The sequence below is a fragment of the Lygodium microphyllum genome, chromosome 5, assembly GCF_053477565.2.
Source record: "Lygodium microphyllum isolate KBCC chromosome 5, Lygodium_microphyllum_v1.1.10, whole genome shotgun sequence".
NCBI lineage: Eukaryota > Viridiplantae > Streptophyta > Polypodiopsida > Schizaeales > Lygodiaceae > Lygodium > Lygodium microphyllum.
Window position 1 is genome coordinate 88,627,088 of NC_141139.1, and position 21,753 is coordinate 88,648,840.

General features: G+C 42.4%; 1 protein-coding gene across 2 annotated transcripts in view; it reads right to left on the minus strand.

The window, feature by feature from the left end:
- Positions 1-21,753, minus strand: part of LOC148036109 (protein STRUBBELIG-RECEPTOR FAMILY 8-like) — a 68,943-nt gene that overhangs the window by 27,497 nt on the left and 19,693 nt on the right. For both annotated transcript variants that reach the window (XR_015690899.1, XM_087678099.1), the window contains exon 11: positions 6,512-6,768. Coding sequence is in view for 1 of the 2 variants with exons in the window: in XM_087678099.1 (XP_087534225.1) it covers positions 6,512-6,768 (257 nt within the window). In the remaining variant the exon portion in view is untranslated. The remainder of the gene's footprint in view (positions 1-6,511; positions 6,769-21,753) is intronic.

Sequence of the window (21,753 nt, forward strand, 5' to 3'; positions counted from 1 at the left end):
CAGGGTGACATCATCAAAGGTGGAGGTACACAAACATACGAACTGCGCCCCTCCCTGTGTACATATTTGTATTCCTTATTTAGCATTCTTCATATTGCAGATCTGCATTCTTCTATTTCTTTCTCTCTCTCTCTCTCTCTCTCTCTCTCTCTCTCTCTCTCTCTCTCTTCTTTGCATATTCGCTCTATCTCTCAGTCTCGGTCATATGCATCCGCACAGTTGCACTCTAACATGGTATCAGAGCAATGCAAAGATTGATTGATCGTGGGCAGACTTGAAGAGGAGTTTTAAGTGCGACACAAGGCTGCATTTTCAGCATTCAAGGGCGAGCAAGAGGGCTACGTATTGGAATAAGGCTGAGATGAGTGTGGACGTGTAGAAAAAGAGCACAGTTGCTGATTTTTTGTGGATTTTGTTGTTCGGAAAGGAGGAAGGTTGTGTTTTAACTCTTCAATATTACCTTTTCATCACCTCCAACGGGTGAAGAAGTTGTGGGACAAGTGGAGAAGAGCCCCAACAAGCTGCATTCTCGCCTCAGAGGGGGTTGCTTTTGTGTTTTTGCAGGCATTTCAGGCAAAGATGTATTTTGAGGCTGACATGGAGTTTCATGTGATTATGGAACAGAAGGTGCCTATTCTACCAGCTCTTCCATCAGATCAGAAGGTCGATGGCGAGAACTACCACGTTTGGCACGTTATGATGCTTGCCATCTTGGAGTCCTATGACTTGGCAGTGCTTGTTACGGAGGCCATTGACCATCCTGCATTGAGAGACGAGTCCAAACTTTTTGTAGATGATCGTGCGGATTTGGCAAAGGCTCAGGCACATTGGGACAAATTGAATGCTTGTATCCGCTTATTTCTCTTCCTTTCATGTACTACAGCCGTGATTGTCCATATTGAGCACTTGACGGTGGCTAGGGACATATGGCTAGAACTCGATCAGTTGTATAACTGAATGACCGTTATGAAACGGATGTCTTTGGAGGTGTAGATGAGGACATTGAACCCTAACAAGTCATCTTCTATGTGGGACCATGTGAACAAGCTATGACAACTTCAAATGTAGGTTTAGAATGTAGGGAAGGTGATCACATCCAAAAACATGGTGATAACTCTTTTGTCACAATTACTGCCTAGGTTTTGTGCTTTTTACTTTGCCTTAATTCCTTCAGGGTGGGAGTCAACTCTTCTGTGTAAGGAGTTGGTTCCTATGGTCTTAGACCAATAGGAACAATTTAAAGGACAGAATGCTTCCAAGTTGGAGGCATTGTCAAGTCAGTCCTCTTAGAAGAAGGGGAAGGACAAGAAGAAGAAGAAGAAGGATGATAAACCAAAGAAGGACAAAGAGAAGGATGCTACTTGTCACATCTGTGGCAAGACAAGTCACTGGAAGGATTTCCCCAACAAGGATAAGAAGGACACCAAGAAGGAGAAGGCTTCAAAGGATTTCAGAGTAGTGGTTGCTCCCTCATGAGCTGCTTTCCTCCATTTGGAGGTGGTTTAGGCATTGATCCCCCGAAGGCTTTTGATGCTACGTTGATGGCCCCACACCCCCGTGAATGGATTGTTGACAGTGGTGCCTCTCGGCACATGATCCCTTCTTCTGCAAGGTGTTGCCTATTTGTGGCCTTTTCATGGGCAAATTTTCATAAGAGATATCTCTTCTATTTTCATACAAGGTAGGGGTGATATGCATAATGCAGCTGGTTCTAGAAGGACGCAGTGGTACTCACACTTCTGAGGTGCTTTATGTGCCAAATTTGGGTTACCATTTGCTTTCCGTGCACAAGATTTATGCCCTTAGCCTGTTGGTTGAGTTTGATACAGATTCTCTCAAGATTCTTGAGTGTGGCTCGAGAAAGGTGCTTTCTACAGGTTATGAGGAGAATGGAGTCTACAAGTTGAGGTCTCCTTCTGCCTTAACTTCTCTTCTTCTTACTTCACAAACATAGTCCGAGCTTTGGCATGCTCAGTTTAGCCACTTGAATTATGACTACCTTCGGAAGGTGCCTAGGGGACAATTTGTCTGCTGGACATAGTGGTGAGCTAGCAGCCTTGTGTATCTTGCATTGGTGAAAAACAATATCATGATGTCATTCCCGGCAAGGCTTCGAGGCGGTCTTCAGCACCCTTGGAGCCTATTTGGATGGAGTCCCTTAAGGGGAGTTTGCATTTCATGTTTATTGTTGACATCGGACGATTTTAGTAGGATGATATGGGTGTCTTTCTTGACACTAAAGTTAGAGGCCTTCTTCAACTTCAAGAATTGGTTGCTCTTCAAGGAGAACCAATCGAGACGGAAGGTGAAGACCTTCTGGTTAGACAAGGGTGGAGAGTTTGTCTCTAACGAGCTTGCTAGATTTTGTGCAAATCGTGGTATTCACTAGGAGTTTGCAAACACAAACACACCTTAGGAGAACGGCATATTGGAGCAAAAGAACAGAAGCATAACCAAGTACATGCAATCAACTATAGACATTAGTGTAGCATGCCAAGTAGTTGGTAAGCATCAACAAGCATAGGCATGAAGTTTCTCTGACAAAATAGCATTCAGCCCTGCCTATTACAGCAGTAAAAAACCTTTGTAAAACTGAGCAAATGAGTGCTCAAATCAATCCAACGACATCTCACATCAGTGACATATCATCCCCCAAGTATCTGGGCATCCCGAGAAGCATATACAAGCTCCAATGTTTGAGAAAACTCTATTCAAACCTGTATAACAAGAGGTCTGCTATATATGACATCAATGAATGGAGGTTGGGAGCTCCAAAACTCAAGTGACCAATGCCGAGGAGTGTCAAAGATGATTGCCCAAGTGCCCAATGACCATACGGGAGCTCGAGGAGTAGCTGGACTAAGCAGGAATTCAGGCCAACAAATTGGCGCAAATCATGCTGATTTGCTAGTCTTGTTGGCTGCCTTGCTGCCCACAGTAGGGCCCCAAAACAATGCTGAATGTATCAAGAAGAAGGCTTGGAACAAGCATTTGATTACCAGGAAGGAGAAATGTATCAACTCATACCTCTCCAAGATAAGTCATGGTTGCCATTAAAACTGTGAACTGAAGGCATCCCACAAGCTAAAGCAATGCCGGGTAAAGCTAAGCTCTTAGGGAAGATGGCTTTGATACCAGTTGAAGGGAGTGAGCCCTGAAGTGGAAGCACGGAGCGGACGCTAGAGCTATGGTGGAAGGAGCAAGAGAAAGAGAGAGAGACACAAGATGTGGGAACTCCATTAGACACAATGTGTGACTAGCCTTCCCTTTAATGAAATGTCATTGAAAGAATAAAGAATGATATGACAGTGATTGGTGCCCGCCACCTACAATGTACAAGTGTGCGGTTAACTAATACACGGTGCGGGTATTGTCAGTGTAACTAATACACGGGCAGCTAGGCACATGCGCCTTTACCCCCAACAATATATAAGTTGAAGAAGACCCTCTATGGCCTCAAACAGACTCCATTACTTGAAACAAGAAGATAGACTCGTCCTCTAGTAGAGATTGGGGTATCGGTGCTCCACGGCCAATCCATAGCTTTATGTCCACATTTTAGGGGGGACACGTGCTTTGTTTGTGCTCTATATGGATGATTTGATGGCCGTATGGTACCCAAGTCAACTTGCTCTCTAGAAAAATGAGTGGACCTTGGATGCTTCATTTGGTGGGAGAAGCTCCTAGCAAGGGTGTGTTAAGGTACCAAAAAATTAAGCAATAAATTAGTTAAATTCAAGTGACTAATTTATTTGGCTTTGTCATCCCCAAAAGAGTCACAATTTAGAATTAAATTGTTTTGCCAAAAACCTGATTTTGGTAGGACACTAACTCAAAAATCTCTATAAAAGGGGATCACGGGCAGGCTACTTTCCATCCCACACTTTGTCACTTGCCAGATTGTCATCTTATTCGCCTTGATCGCCTACCTACCTTGGTGCTTGCGTTCATCATCCTACATCATGACAGCCCCTAGAGTGAAAGAAATTTTTGTTGCTGCAGTCATCGGTGGCATCTCCCTCTGCTGCCATAATCTGCTACGCTTGGGTATCCTTGTTTTGGAGGGTTGCTGCTGGTTACCATCAAAATACAACTGATCTGCTAGAGTAATGGTTGTTCAACAGACAGAGGTTTGAGTGAATCTCTCTCCTCTCCTTCTCTGTTGTCAACTTGTATCTCATACCGACTATGACAGCAGAATAGCAAATGAGACAGTGAACAACTTGTACAGGAACAAGAATCCACTATGATAGTCAAAGAGCACAATACTCAAATGGCAGCTCATACACTCCATATACTCCCTCTCTCTACACCAATAGTCAACAAGTACAAGGCAATGAACATTAGGGAAAATTTGGACTCACTTTTGGGCCTTTTAAGAATTGCCGTATTATCATCCTATTAAAAGAAGGGGGCCCATGGATTACTATATCCAATGTATCTCAAAACTATATCATCTAATATATCATTGGAAAGATCTTGATGAGAGGATTCTAATGCACTAACCTTTGACAAATTTGGGGTTTACATGCTCAAATTGTAGCCTCCCGTTCAAAAAGTAAACTCAAAATTTTTGTTATGGAAGCCTCACCCTCATTTATCATTATGGAATATTCCCTAGAATCCCAAAGGGCTTACAAGGCCCAAAAGGGAGTCCAAATTTTTCCTAATGTGTAGCCATACACCCTTTTGTAGACGAAAAGGTGGAATGACCTACAAGAAGTAGGTTGATTGAGACTTGAGAAGAGCCACCTACGAACTAGGGCTTGGGAAATTATGAACCTATGGAATGACCACTCTCAATGCCCTCTTGCATAGCATAGTTAAATAGGCAAGGAACAAGAAAATGCACCACCATAATCCCTCTTTGAAGTCAAGGTAGTCAAGCTAGCCAAGTGCATCTATTATAGCCACACAAGCTCCATGGATAGCTTGTTGTGACACCAAGATTCCTCCACTAAAGCATAAGTATGCCCTTTGGGTCTCCTCATGAGACCTTAACACATGCCTCTTTGCTGGCTAGGAGCATAATAACCTTGCCTTGAGCCATTGGTAGGATCAAAGAGAACCAAGATGATAAACCTCCCTGTAAATTATGACAATAGGGACACCACTAGAGGATCAGGACAGAATGGGGGTGGTGGGATTTGAGAATGTGATGCACTAAAAGTATGCTTATGTGAAGTAGAAGGAGAAACAACAGATTACTTGATCAAGAACTTTTGCTTTAAGAACCTCTGCTATCTAACATACTAGTTCCTGCGCATCAAAAGGAACAATAAAGGAAGAAGTGGCTAGTACAAATCAAAATGCATATACAAACGTGCCACTGGACCTGGCTTAGGTTAAGAGATTGGATCACCAATTGTCCCAAAAGTGGTCTGTCCTTCCCCAACTAAGAGCTCTGGAGTTTTACCAGCCAGGAGATGCACCTTTCTCTGACCTTGTTAACAGGTGGGTCAATGATACTAGTGTGAAGAGGGTAGATGGAAGAATGAATATGTGGAGTAGGCCTTATAAGTGAAGTAGTTGGAGACATGGGCCTTCTCATGTGGTAAACTGGGGGTGAGAGTCAATGTCAATACTTGTCCTGCAGTTGCTGATACCATTCCTGATGTTCAGCTACATAATTGTGGCAATATCTTCTGTGCTTACTAAAACTATTGTGCTGCTGACAGCTTTCATGGAAACAGCTTCAAAATTGTGTACGAACATTTGGTTACCACGGTAACTGAATTTTTCCTATCATGATCATTGATTAGTAGTCATCTATTATATGCAAGATGTATTTGCAAATGCAATCTTGTTGAACTCGTAAGCGTGCAACTTCCATCTACAGATGGATCCAAAAGCTAATCAGCGAATTCCAGGTAGGTGTGGAGCATGTGGCATGTGATAAATTCTATGCTTTTATCAGCCTGAAGCTTTAAACATTCCTCATTATTTCTGGCCAAATGACTTGTTGAGATTGAAAACATAACGTGAAAGTTGACACGGTGGTTTACAAATGCTTTGCCTCCTAAGTCACTACACAGCCAGTTGAAATGCAAGGCTGGGCCCTACAGCACACACATTTCTACAATTAAAAATTCTTGTATCAAAATCAAGAGTGAGATTAAAAAATGTTGAGCTTTGGAAATTAACATATGTTAATATACAAGGCCAATTGGGATGCAAGGCTAGGCTCTGCAGCACAAATATACATTTCTAGAGTAAATAAAGTTTCTTAAAGTAGAATTGAGCCTTTATGTTATTGCATTGATAAAGCATTAGTAATCTATACAATATGCTTCTAATAATCTGTAATAATTCAGACACTTGCACAGCATCTGCATAGTTTTCTCCTCAGCTTGTGATCTGAGATGCAAATATCAAAACATGGGTATGTTTGGTTGCACACACGCACTAGCAACTGCACAGATTTCGGACATGAAGCCTATGGAACTCAATTAAAATAACAAAAGTTCTATTTCCTTCAGCTGTTTATTTGAAAGGGAATGCGAAGTGTTACCATTCCGTCAGGCAGCTCACCCCTGTACACTGTGCCCAAAGAACCTTCACCAATCAGATTGTCATGTGTGAAACTGTTGGTCGCTATTTGCAGGTCAGCAATCGTGTAAGCAACAGCAGCAATGTAACTCCTTTGTGCTGGAGATTTTCTTCCTATATTCCTGTCACTTGGAACTCTACATAGTTCTGATGGTGGAGGTTTTAAAGGGACGTCATGAAGAGAGATTTTGACCTTGTTCTCCTCACTGCTCAATGATGCTGTGCACATGATTAACATTCATAGAAATTTTAGTCTGCCTTCCCTACTACCAACCTGCCACCTCCCTTCTCTCCCCCCCTCCCCCAGGGTGCACCCTGACCATCCCTTTTCCCAAACAAACATTCTTACAGTTTTAGTAGCAAATTAAGGCAAAGGTTGAAGCTCAAGAACAAATCATCAATTAGCAAACAAGGGGCAAATACAGCTACATCTCCAAAATGAACAGCAATAAAGAAAGAACACTGAAATACTCTCTGAGCAGAAGTCACTGCCTATAATGTGTTTGCTACACAAGGTCTGTGCTTGCCACCTCCATCACTAAACCAAGCATATCAAGGTCAAGGCCAACAAATAAGATATCTCCACCAAGACATTCTCGAAGGCCATAGGACAGTGCAAAGGCTCTTGTCTGGTTGACATTGAGAGCATGTGCTTTAAGTTTTGTGCAGGCTCTCACGGGCTAAATCATGATGTCTCAGTCACCTTCAACCTGAGAGCTGCTAGTTTCCCAATGTCTTCATCATCGCTAGGCTCAATGGTAGGTTCATATCAAGATGTGACTAGTACTGGTATGTAAGTTTCAATAGAGGAAGCGCTAGAAGCCCAAGAAGTCAAACATGTATAATGTACTGCTACTCAAAGTTTACCTTCTATTTCATATGAGAATAGTTTTGATTCCTTGAATTCTCAGCTCCTGCCCATCCCTTCCTTCTCTAGCTTGTGTCTAGGTTGTACTCTCCTCATTCTAGCAATCTAGGTTTAGACCCTTCTTCTTCTTCTCTGGTTTTTCCTTCTCTTTTCCTCAGGCTAGCTTAGATCCTCTAGTAGCTTCTAGGCCCTCTTTAGCCACTCCTTACTCTCCTCAAGTGTCTTCTACACCCTAGTGCTTTATTGCCACGTGTGCACTATGCACCTCTCATTTTCCTGGTCCAGCATGTAGTACCACTTTGATTCTTGATGCTACTGTGTTGGGAATCCCACTCATGCATTTTGCATGTCGATCACTGGCCACTAAAATGTAGGGATATCCATATCTTGTGCTTATGATGTGCCATCCTCTTAGCCTTAGCCTACTTAAATAGTCAAACACCCTTGTCTAGTCAGCCACTATACACAATTGCTAGATCACTTTGAATGTTTCCCCTTTGCATGGTGGTCACTTTGGGGAAAATTCCCCAAGTATATCCCACTCCTCTATCCACCCTATCCTACATTTAGCACTCACAATCTGGATAGCAATGGCCAAGAATGCCTTTAGTGATCCAATTGGTCAAACTTCATGAATTAGTCAAACCTCACACAACAAGTGCTTGAGTTTTAGGGGCTTTGGGAACTAGTTGTTGGGTTAGAGATTATAGACTATGCCTAATCCTTGACTTGCCTACCCCATTCTAGTCCATCAATAGAAGGCTCAAAATGCTATGGCTAATGTCATGTTGATGCTAGGGCTTTTACCCATGTTCCATTCTCAATTACAACATTTGTCCTTGCTTCAAATCGTTGAAGTCATCTCATTGACAGATATGTAGCTCAAGTATGATCTTGACGTATCAAACTTGCTTGTGACCCTAAGGAGTTTCCCTTGAAGGGGATGATCTAAAAGTTAAGTTGGCTGAATATATCCATTTACTCACTCAATTTGCCACCATTGCCTCACCCAAGCCAAATGACAATCATGTTTTCTCAATAAAATGTCCCCTATCTACTTCAATTTTATCCAGCAAGTTATCTCGTTGCCCACCTTGCCGACCTTCTATGAATGCGATTGACATCAATTGCATTACATAATGGTTACATAACAAAGTCTATAAGATGATTGCTTTTCCAACTTTGTTATCTTCAAAGGGGGATCTAGTTTCCTCTTCTTCAAAGTGGAATTTAGGGGGGGACAATAACTCTCAAGATTAGAAGGCAAGTCCTAAAAAGGGCAACTCCCTCTCCTCAAATAGGAACATATATGGATATTGCACTCACTACTAGCAGTGCACCCTAATCATGTGAAACCTCCTCCAATCCTTCTTAGATCTCCAGCACACCCATAGATAGCCAAGCTAGTACCCTTGGGCAGCTGTGGTCTTGCTCCCACACCTTACTCCACCCCACCTCTATCTCCTAGTGCTCACATGACCTAGTGGAGACTATAGAGTAGGTATGCATGGTGTGGGTGGGTTACTCAAAGCAATATGTTGACTCTATTGTATAGCCACAAAGTCTCTAGAAATGGTTCAAAAATGTTTCGGGAAATGCTGCAAAAACGTTCTTAAACATGATTCAAGAAGCTTCTAGACATAAATGTCTTAGAGAATCCTATAGAAATGTCTCTAGAAACTTGAGAAGTCTTTGGAATGTTATAGGAATATCTTGGAAAATGGTATAGAAACGTCTTAAGAAATGCTATAGTAGTGTTTGAGGAAAAAAAGTACTGTGAAGTCTAGAAATGCTATAGAAATGTTCGAGGAAAATACTATGAGGCCCTAGAAATGCTGCCAAATTGTTTGAGAAAACTTTGGAAATGCTACAAAAACATGTCTTAGAAAGTGCTATGAAGTCTAAAGGTAATCACCAGTCCAAAGAGAAGTTTGGAGAGAAATGGAGGAGAATGGTAATTGAGAAATACTAGATCGAGGAGAGAACGAAATGCTGGAGAGAAAAGTTAGAGTGAGGAGAGGGAAAGAACGCCAAAGAGAGAAGAGAGGGAGCAGAGAGAAAGAAATGCTAGAGAAAGGAGACAGAAAGAGTAGAGAGAGAATGTTGAAGAGAAGAGACAAGAGACAAGAGACAAGAGAGAGAAAGTATAGGAGAAAGAAAGAGGATACTAAAGAGAAGATAGAAGATGCCCACATAGAATATCACAAGAGAGGTGACCGAGAGTGGAGTGAAGTGGATTGAAGTGCAAGCTTAAGTGAGGTGAAGTGGAGTGGGGTGGTACTAAGGGGAGTGGAGTGAGGAGCACGGCAAGGCCAGAGTGAGTAGTAGAAAGAAATCAGACTTTTATTAATCAACTTTACACTTTACAATGGTGTTGCTCGTATTTATATGAAGAAGAGGGCAAGAGAAAATCCCATTTTCTCTATGCAATCTTTCTTCCTCACAAGATATATTGGGAAAAAACCTTGTGGAAAAATGCTCAATCTCCAAAATCTTTGGAGATATCATGTGTGCTAGGAGAAGTAGGTGGGGTAACGGGGGAGGGGAGGAGACATAACTCCACCCAAATGTCCAAGGGGAGTGGAGGCAATCACGGCTTGCTATGGTTTCTTAGTTGGGAGACCTTGGGCATTAGTATGACACTCTTTATCTACATGGTCTGATCTTTGGTAGTGTATGCAAAACCTATTCCTGTTAGGGAGCTGCAACTAGACAAGTTTAGTTTCTTTGGTATCACCCTTGTTTTGAGTTTCCTTCCCAGCTTAAGAGTTCTTGCCACCTCCAGTGTTCCTCTTTGTAGAAGTGGTTACTAGAGCCCCCTCTAAATAGGAAAATGGGGAGGACTTCTTGTGGACTTGATCATGTAGCATCGCAGAGTGCAAGAATTGGCATTCAAACTCATAGAAGATCGGCAATTAGGGCAACGGAATGTTATGTTGCATAAAGTGGAAGTATTTGGAAGGCAGCTTGTTAAAAAGAATGTAACTTGATCGTCATTTGACTTTGGTCAACCAGTAGTGGCAAACTTGGTGAGTAACGGCCTATATTTTGCCAACTTGACTTTTAGATTATCCCTTCCTTAATAGAAAACTCTTGCAGCTTATAATCGAGATTGATGTGTCAAGTTTGGTCTCTCACTACGTAGGACTCAAGGACATGACTCCAATGATCGGATGCTAGGGAGAAGTGTTATAATTGTGTTGTAATTGAGAGTGGAACTCAGGAAGTAACCCCTCCATTAACTCGACATTTGCTATAGCATTGTGAGCTCTCCATTGAAGAATGTGGTTAGGGTGGGTCAGTTGATGATTTAGCCTAGGCTCTAAACCAACTACAAGATTCAAGTACTTGTTGCATTAGCTTAACCATTAGACCATGTGGTGAAATTTGACCAGTTAAAACCAGTCTTAGCCACAAAGGCAAACGAGTCTTAGCCACAAAGGCATTCTTGGCTGTAGCAACAAGAGTGGTAGTGCTGAGGGAGGAATAGTATAGGTAGGGTGGGCAAGGTGAATTTGGGGGGGTGTGGAAGTATAATTGGGAATGAACCCGATAGTGCCCACCATGCATGGGGGATGTGTGCATGGATCCAAAAGTGGGTATGGGCTAATTGGGCATTTGCATGGTAGCAGCATGAGTAGCCCAAGGCAGAGGGATAGGGACCCTGTAGGCAGAGAATGTAAATCCCTGTGTGGGAGTGACCCATGGAGTGTGTGATGATGCACCATAAGTAAAGGATGGATATCCTTGCGTTTGAGAGGACAATGGAAAGGGTGGTGAAGGTCCAAGGGGAGTGAGGGGAATACCCATCACAGACGTCCCACAGTGGACAAGTGTGCTTACTTGTAGGTGTGGGTAAGGGACAATGTCGATGGGTGGGATTTTTGTTAACGATGTACTAGGGTGCAAAGCGGCATTCACCTATGGATAGCTAACATAGGGTGCTAGAAAAAGAAAAAGTGCTAGGAATAGAAATAGAGGTTTCTAATCCTAGTGTACTTAATGCAATGGTGGAATTTAATCCTAGCTACTGAAAGTAAATGAAAGAGAATCAGTAGAAGAGGGTGGGATGGGAGGGAATTGTGAACCAAAAATGCCAACCCCATGCTCAAAAGAAACAGAGGATACAATTCCAAGTATACTTGTAGATGTATGTCTACGTCTAGAGTCTCCTCGATTGAAGTTTACATAATCAAACCTTTCATGATTAGGATCTTACATAACAAAAGAAGCAGGGAAAGGGTTTTGATTCATACAACTCAAAAGGGTTTACGATTCATACAACTCAAAAGGGTTATACGAACTTGACGGGCTTGGCTATGATGAAGAAGATGGGTCACCAGTCATCTTGAATGCAAATTGCAATATGTCCTCCCTGAGAGGAGAGGTGGCTAGCCTCACCCACTGATCCTATTTGATGCGCAAGGCTCCTAGAAGTGTAGCAAGAATCTTTGATGTGCAAGACTTCGTTGAACTCGTCTTTTGTCATGAGCTCTACATCTAGCCAACAAGAAGAAATTGAAGATGTAATGTCTTCCTCATTGAGTCCATAATACCGCCCCCTTAACGCCTCCAAAGATAGAGAAGCCTGATAAGGCATTGTGGGATCCCAAAAGAAAGGAGTCTAAGACATCGTGGATTAGTTACATGTTTCACGTGTATCTCACACAAACCAAGCTCTCCATGATAACAACATGATACTCTTTAAAAGAGCACCAGCTCTAATACCATGTGAAGTGATGCTAGGGTTTGCACTGAGAAAACACAAAATGTATGAACACGACTAAGACACAAGAACTCAAACAAGATTGCAATAAATGCAAAAACATAAAACACAAACAAAGAAGAGAGAGAACTCTGAAGGAATGAATCAATGCTGTAAATGAATGTAAGGATGTAGAGAATGCTCAAAGGTGGAGCAATGGGAGTAGTTTGAGAGTAATGCCCACTGGAAAAGGATCCCAAGGTCAATGACCACAAGTCAGAGCTGAATGTGGAAGGTGCAGGAGGCCGGAAACCAAATCTTAGCGTCTAGAGGGTTGGAACTGCTAAACACAGCAATGTGCTACCTAGAAGAGTGCATAATTGGGCACCTGCAGCAGTGTGAAGCTAGACGATAGCTAGCACAGACTAGTTAGCTGCTCGGTGGCATGTGCAGCAGCCAAACATAGGCTGGAGATTGTTGCCTAGGATGTTGGACAGCAAGGCAGCCTGTTGCAGCAATCAGAGGAAGCAGCAAGGTAGGCACCAACTGAGGGGGACATGGCAGTAGTCGTGAGGGCTGGACATCCACTAAATGATGTGGGCTGATGGCTGGAACCTGCAAAGGAGTGATAACCACAAAAAAGGGATGAACTGATTGGTAGGGCAGCCTCCTATTTATAGATGTAGATCCTCTTGAAATTAGAGCTTTGGTTTATGGGACATAGCAACTTTGGTAATCTTTGAGTTTTGGGGCTGTTTTAATGAGCTAATGAAGATTTGATGTGTAATGTATCTTTTTTTCGCTTAACACCCCCTATATGCATGCCTAACTAGTCATCTCCCTCTAGTGTCTATCTGCCTAGCCATCTCTTGCCGGCCTCCCGCACTAGTAATGGCTTCTATGCCTCCGCCTTAGCAGCATTGTTTTACGTGATGGTCTCTGGCCTTTCCTCCTCACTCCCTCACAAGTGGTGGCACAAGACCAACAAAGCATAGAATACTTAGAAACATAGAAACCCGCACACAATAGCAAGAAGAAAACTAGCCATCTCTTGCCGGCCTCCCACACTAGTAATGGCTTCTATCCCTCCGCTTTAGCAGCATTTTTTCACGTGTGATGGTCTCTGGCCTTTCCTCCTCACTCCCTCACAAGAGGTGGCACAAGACCAACAAAGCATAGAAGACTTAGAAACATAGAAACAAAGCATAGAAGACTTAGAAACATAGAAACCCGCACACAATAGCAAGGAGAAAACTTGACTCATGAGGCAATTGCTGGTCCCTCTTCTACCTCAAGGGACTTCAATGGAGCCTCCATAGCTTTTATGGCCAATACTATCCCACTTATCAAGTTCGATCCGGAGATAGAGTGGCGGCCTTGGAGGCGTTATCTGTAGCATGCTAGTTGGTTTTGGTGGCAGACCACCGGTACACCTATTGAAAGATTGATTATAGGCGGCTCTCACATGCGGCCTGCGAGGTTTGTGAAAGTAACCTCCCTAGGGAAGGCGTGTTTCAGCGTCAGCTTTAGCATATCAGAGTAGTGTGAGGTGGTGCTTGCCACCAGCCCGTTGGATGCTCAAATGACAATTGCCTCCTAGGTGGATGGAGGGCAAGGATACCTCCATGCTTGGGGATGGCATAGCTATCATAGTTCATCTTGTTGGCCTTACGAGTTTTTCTTATCACACATCGCCTAGATTGATAGATCATTAGGTGCATTATTCAAAGATATAGGACCTTTGCAAAGCCGCTTACATGGGGGGACTCTTAGCGCCCATCTTTTAGGTTTTTGGTCACCACTTCTTCACTAGACTCTCCTCCTTAAGCCATCTGGATCCCCTCGTGCAGTACGCTTGCCTCCCAGGGCTGTGTTTCGCCTGTAAAATTGTGGGCCATCTTGTAACAAACTATTGTAGGACACGTCAGAGGGATCGAGCTACCCAACCATTCTGGAGACAAAGACGAGAAAGATTGGGACAGGTGCAACACACCTAGAGAGATGACAGTTACAAGGGATCCCATGCTTATTGCCTATAGAGACGTATCAGCGGCTGTGCCATGGGCATTGTCGGCAAAGACACGTGTGCTTAAGCCCCCCCTCTCCTAGGCCATCGGCCAAGATTGAGGGACAACTTCCTCAGCCACGTGAGATGGCAATAGTGACTATATTGATCAGGTCGTCTATTGCTGATTGACCTTCAGCTGCTGTGGCTGCCTCTAGAAATGCCCCCTTCAGGCCCTTTCCAGCCTTGCATGGCTGATTGCCATGTGGCAACCGGCCCATGCAAACTCAGCCTCAATTATTAATTCCTTACCTTTTTGAGCTTGAAAATTTTAAAGCTTTTAGAAACCTCAGTCCAAGAATTGAATAATCTGATTCTCTAGCACCATCTTCCATGACACCAAAAGTCATTCATAAGGGGATATTCAATGTCTCTAACCAAGATCTTTCCCAGGTACCCACTGGCACCTATCCGCCATAATCTCTACAAATGCCCATTGCCTAAGCTACGGTCGTGTGTCATTGTGACATACATTCAACTTAATTTCACATGTGCACAACACATGCACAACTTAATTATCCCAAGAGCACTAAGTCAAAAATTCACAGCCCTATGACAAACCTTCCCCTTGAATTTTGCATTCACCTTGGATTGTGTTGCAGTGCGACAAAGGTGTCAATTACCATTGGAAATATATGCAGCATCACAATTAAACATCTATAGCTATTGTTTAACCATGCTTATGCCTTCTACGTGCTAAAATTCAGGCACTAAATTCAAGTTACAATCCACACATATGAATCCTAACTACCGACAAAACCAAAGGCAGTAAACTAACATGCCTAAGACCCAAAGGTGTTTTGACTAGTCTAAGACAAAGTAATGCAAACACCTAGCATAAACGATACCTCAATCCAAGACGTGTTTCATGCATCTCTTGTAGCCCATTAATACACCTTATGTGTCCTATGCAAATGTACATCACATACACATCTCATGGATCTCATGCTACCCATGCAAATGTATAGTTTCAAAGCCATGGTACAATCTATACACATTTGCATACCATACCATAGTGACTAAAACACAAAAATAGTGACCCTCCAAGCAAAAATACTATCAGCATGTAGTACCTTAAATGATACCAAAGTACATCATAGACCACTACATACCCAAACTAGTCCACCCTATAGGAGGTGCTATCTCCCCCTTGAGTACCATGCAGTACTTTGGAACCTTTTCTCTGGTGAGCCTAATTCAATATTAACTCTAATTGGTATGCATCAAAGGAAAGGTGCAACATTTGAGCATGATCTAGCATGTCACCCTTCTCCACCCATTTGCATCCATAGGTGAATAATTCTTAAATTTCAGCAATTAGCACTTGGAAACTTTACCTCTAATGTTCCTGGAAACCAATTCTAGGGCTTCTGCCCTTAGAATCAGCCATATCCTTAGAATTTTCAGATTGTTGTGTGTCAACACAATCCCTTGCCTTATGCCCTTCTTATTCACATACAAAGCATTTATTTGCAGTGAACAATTCTTTGGGTTCAGCATCACCTCTCCAAGTTTTGAACTGCGGAAATGCATACCGTGGTTTTTTTGACCCATTCCTCCTCTTTTTAGAATCAACCTTGCTGTCTTTTCTTATGAATTCCCCTTAGAATTCTTAAAGCCGGTAGTCTTTCCACACAACAAAGCATCTACTATACATGCTGTCTCTATCAACAGAGAGATACTACCTACCATTGTCTTTGTGCAAAAATGTCTAATTTCCTAAACCGCAACAATACTTCTCAATTCACTTAGAAAGAGGCATAGATATATAAGAAATGACTGGCAACAATGCTTCTTGAAATTTCTTTTATGTCCTCTTCCAAAGTAGTACATTGTGAAGTATACAATTTGTACCACCACATGGTCATGACATCCACCTCAAAAGTGCTTGTCAATCAAGTTGGAGCAAATACTTGCTTGAACTAAACCCAAGTGCATGATAGTGCAAAGCATTACCCTTGAGGAAAGTTGTGGCCTTTCACACTTTTGATGACTTAGTGAAGTTTATCCCCCGAGTAAGTTGCATCATACTCCTAAATGGAAGTCGTTGCTTTCAAGTTATCTTGAGTACTACCGAAATTGTCAATTTAATAGCTTTGCCGCCATTTCTAAAATCTTTTTCTTTGCCCTTAGGTGCCAAATTATCATTAGGAAGTGTTGAGCTAAAACTTCATTACCCACTGATTAGCTCTTTAAATAGCCCCAAAATTAAACAGGGAGTGGTTCTAGAGAGTTTCTGTGTCCCACATATAAAACCTTTATCTGGGAGGATCCTTCGATGTCTATAAATAGATAGGCTGCCCACCATTCATTCATATTCTTATGTGCACGTTTGTCACTTCCAAGTGTAGAATTCAACCATCAACCTTCCACTCAATGGCTCTCCAACCTTAGCGACAAATGCCACCTCTCCATCAACCCTCCCAGCACCTGACGATTGCCCTCCGGCTACTGCCTTGCTGCTTGGTGACTTCCATCTATTGTGTTTGGTGTCCTGCCAACCATGGCCAGCTCCTCTAGCACCTATTTTTGCTTGCGTTTGCTGCCCCAACACCTAGTATCAGGTTTCCCTCTCCAATGACTTTGTCCACAACTATGTTTTGCAGTCTAGGTTGCTGCCTACATTGTCTTCCATCACCTCTGTTGTCGCCTGGTGCTCCACAGCCTCTAGTGATTAGCATTTTCATTTTCTCTATACTTTGAAAGCTTCGACTGCTGGTTAAAACATTGGGGATTGTCTTTGGTGGACGTCACACTTTGACACTCATTGCTCTACCCTTGAGCAATCTGTACACTCTTACATTCATTTACTGCATTGATTCATTCAGTTCAGAGTTCTCTTCTTTTTTGTCTGTGTTTATGCTTTTGCGCTTTGAGTGTCGTGTTTTGCGTTTAGGGTTTGAGTTTTGCATGTCACTATGAGTCTTTGTGTTTTAGTCATGGTCATACATTTCGTGTTTCATCAGTGCAAACCCTAGCATTCATTCACATGGTATCAAAGCTAATGCTCTTACTGCTGGAGTTGGTGCACACCGACCTTTGCGAATCTATGGGCATGCCCCCCTTGGGAAGGGCAAGTATCTGATGTTGCCAAGTGCAATCTTTCACCACATAGCGGTCAATGAGATGACTCCAACACTCAAATGCAAATTAAAAATGCTGAAAATAAGAGTGGAACTTAAGAAGCAACCCCTATACAAGCTCAACATTGGTTGTGGCATTGTGGGCTCTCCATTGATGAATGTGATTAGGGGGAGCTAATTGAGGGTCTAGCATAGGCTCTAGACCAAAGATGAGGTCCCAAAGTTCTTTAGATTCAAGCATTTGTTGCATAAAGTTCGACCCATTAAAATAAGTCTTATCTTTGAATTCATTCTTGGTTGTTGCAACCAAAGTAGTAGTACTATAAGAAGGATAACGTGGGTACGGGGGATACGATGGGTAGGGTGGTGGAGTGGAGTACACTTGGGAATTAATGCCAAAATGCCCCACAATGGATCCAAAGGTAGAAATAGGCTGATTAGGCATGGGCACGGTGACCACGTGAGTAGCCCATGGATGAGAGATAGAAACACGAGTGGAAGATGGAAATCCTTGCATAGAAGTGACCCATGGAGTGTGTGATGGCACACCAGAGGATGGAAATCCCTCCACCTGAGAGGGCCATAGATGATGAGGTGAGTGTTCAGGGGGGAGGGGATGCCCATCACAACTATCCCAAGGTAAAAAGAAGCGCTCCCTTGTGGATATGTGGAAGGCATATCAATCTCATTTTTGAGTTTCAGTAGTTTTCCATTAAGGAAGGAATGGTCTAAAAGTCAAGTTGGTCGAATATCCGTGGTTCTTTACTGAGTTTGTCACTATTGGCTCACCAAAGTAAGATGATGGTCAAATTACATTCTTTTTTAACAAGTTCCCTAAAAAATACTTCCATTTCATTCAACACATTATCAAAGTAAGATGATGGTCAAATTACATTCTTTTTTAACAAGTTCCCTAAAAAATACTTCCATTTCATTCAACACATTATCTCATTGCCCCAATTGCCGAGATCTTCTACGAGTTCGAGTGTCAATTCTTGCATTACACAAGGTTACACGATCAAGTCCACAAGAAGTCCTCCACACACTCTATTCAAAGAGAGGTCTGGTTGTCTCTTCTTCGCAAGGGAAAACCAGCACTGGCAAGAACTTAGAAGATGCAAAGGCAAGTCAAAATAAGGGTGATACCCCTTTCTCTGACCGAAGCAAAGAACCAAACCCCATCTACCACCAACTCCCTAAGAAAATTTGATTTTGTATATGTTGTCAGAGATTGGGCCATGTGAGCGAGGATTGCCATACCAAGGCCCAAGGTCTCCCACCTAAGAAACCATAGCAAATTGCTGTGAGAGTGCGTAATGAAAAGGAACAGAAACATAAAGACAAAGGAACAGAGAGAGAAACCGCAAGGAAAGAAGAATGAACTCTGTACTGAACAAGAAAGAATACTATATAAACAAAAAAGCGAAAGGAGACTAATCAGTCCTTACACACAGCCCACAACGTCGGTGAGGGCACCATATCAGGCTAATGATGATAGTAGCACCGGAGATGGAGGAAGACGATGGAGTCAGAGTGTGCACCTGCTAGGGAAGAAGGAAGATGAGATGAATGATCTACCAACTGAGTGGGGGAGGCTATAAATAGCAAAATATCCCCAGATCTAACCCACCTAAAATCTAGGGCCAAAATATGGCCGACCAGCATTTGGTAAAAATGCAAAAAAAGCTCATCGTTTAGTATTTCAATGCAGAGCCAACATGTAGGTTTGCATTGGTCTTTCCTAGACTAGAGACATGGGATGTGCACCATTCCTTTCGTGGTTTCATCTTCTTAGGAAATTTGCTCTTCTACTAGCATGGAGGCTTCCCCTCTTGAGGCGGATCATGCAACATCTTTCTTGATGCTAACATGGCAGCGACTTCTACCTTGCTCTTTCACCTGGGGTCCTTCATTATCATCTTCATCTACTATCACCATGTTTCTTGGTATCACATGAAGACTAACATCTTGAGTTGGGCAACCAAATCCTCTTTTTCTTGCTGATTTTCAGCATTTTGGGGCATTGAACTTCCAACTTCATGAACAATGTTGCATTACTTGTTGCCCATGCTGAAGGTCCATTCCATGGTCTGGCAATGCATTATTTCCATTGTCATCTAATTCCTGAAACAATGAGGCATCATTCTTACGAGATTCTTCATTGCTTGAAGACATGCTTGCTGAATTTTGTGGCAGCTGAGAGCAATTTCAACAATTTGCTTGTAATTTGTCTTGCACTCAAAACAAATTAAATGAAATTTCAGTACTTCACCAACTTTGGGCTAGATTTCCCTCATGAAAATAGATGAGCTGAAACCTGAAAGTGCCCAAACAGCAGTCACTTAATAGCAGTTGTCTGCCCAGTTTGGAGCATCAGGAGCTGTCATCTGCAGGAAATCAGTGAATAACTTCTGTCATCTGCAGCAAATTAGGGCCCTGCTGCTGTTTCTGCCCTAGATGAGTGCACAGATCAGGTTGCTTGTTGCTGATTGACCTTCAGCTACTGTCTTTGCCTCCAAAACTTCCCTCTCCAACCCCTTTTCAGCCTTTGCATGGCGCTAATCATGGTTGATTGCCATTGCGGCAAACCTGCCCATGCAAACTCAGCCTCTAGAACTCAATTTCAACAAATTAAAAAATACTTGGCCATACCCGAGTTTTGGCCACTATCCAGCCTCAATTTAAATTCCTAATCTATTTGAACCTAAAAGTGTTGAAACTTTTAGAAACCTTGGTCCAAGACATTAAATGATTTAATTCTCGAACCCCAGAACACCAAAATTCATTCACAGGGGTCTATTCAATGTATCTGTCCCAAGTACACACATGGTCGTGTCCACCACAACTTTGCCAACGTCCCCCACCAGGGTTTTTTAAAGGGTTGTAGAGCCCTTCTAGAGGCATTTTGACCTTCAAAAGAAGTCAAATATTTTTAAAACCTTGTTATCGAAGGGCAAGTAAAAAAAAATTCCCTTCCTAGAGAAGGGCATGATTTACAAACCTTGTCATGGAAGGGTAGTTATGGCATGCATGCTTGGTCATTGTTGCAAGCACAGTTGATTGTGAGAGAGGTTTCTCCAAAATGAATCATATCAAGTCCAATGATCGCAATAGATTCTCACTCGAGAGCTTGAATCAATTCACGTTCCTTTCATACAATGGTGCTAAGGACCCTACATATGTTGATTGGGATGCCATCTATGCAACGTGGGATGGATTAAAAGCTCATCGCAATGTTAATGTGGTAGCAACAGAGTTGATATAAGAAAGTATATAATGATGTGCTTTGATTGTATTGCTATTTCATTTGAGACTATGGATGATTGTAGAGCTATCTTGTTGCCTTTCTAGACTATCTTAATTGATTGAGCTTTAGCCTCAACCTAGCATTGCAATTTTATTTTTGGTGATAGCATTATAATTTTTTAAATGCTTAAATAATTACTCATATGTTGTACTAAGTTTTAAATATTCTATCATCATATCATGTCGGTATTTAATTTTTATAAATTAATGGACACGAAAAACCAACAAGATGGCTTATATAAATATCATAGTTATTTTATTTTTTTCTCAAATACTATTCTATTAGCTAGAAATGCAAATTTTAGAATACATGTCTATCGAATGTCAAAATTTTGAAAAAACCCTTCCACAAGAAAGACACTTGTTCAAGAGCAAGCTAGGGTTCTGTCTCATCGTGACTGAAATTCAACTTAATCTGGCATGTGTGCAAAACCCATGTGCACAACTTAATTATCCCAAGAGCATTAAATTAAAAATTCATGACCCCCTAACGGGGCATTCAATGATATGTTGATTTCTTTGGTCCCTAGAACCTCAACTAAGGGGAGGCATTCTTCTCAAGACGAGAGAGGAGGATTCATAGATCTCGACTACCCACCACCAAGTGCAGGGAGGGAGTGAGGAGGAGATGGATGCAGATTCAGATGATGCCCTTGACTCCACTCATTCCCCCCTCTCTTCATGGAGTTGTAGAGATTGTAATGAGGAGACATGATAGTTTATATTAAGCAGTAGAAGAGCCAAGAATGGGTTGTGGAGCCACATTGGTTGGAGAGACTTAGATGCTTCTCATGAGGATTCTATGATGGGGCATTCAGGGCTTTGGTGAATGATTGTTTCACCAAGGACGGAGCCTCATGAGGGAGGATCTTCATAGAGCATTGCTTGGAGGGTTAGTTGATTTTCTTAAGCTACAAGAGCACCAAATCTTAGAAGAGAGGATTTGCCACAAGAGCACCAGCTCTCAGAGTGGGAAGTTGTTGCCAAGGAGGAGTTTCACCTACTAGGCTCTTACTATGGGCATCTTAGAGTTCAAGCAAGGGCTTGTATTTGTGTGAGCGGGTTCTGGTTACATAATATCCAAGATTGGTGCATCCTAGTCTCAGGGAGGGCCCTATCTATGTTCACGAGGGTAGATGAGGTACTCATTGGACTACTGGTCATCTATGCCCTTGAT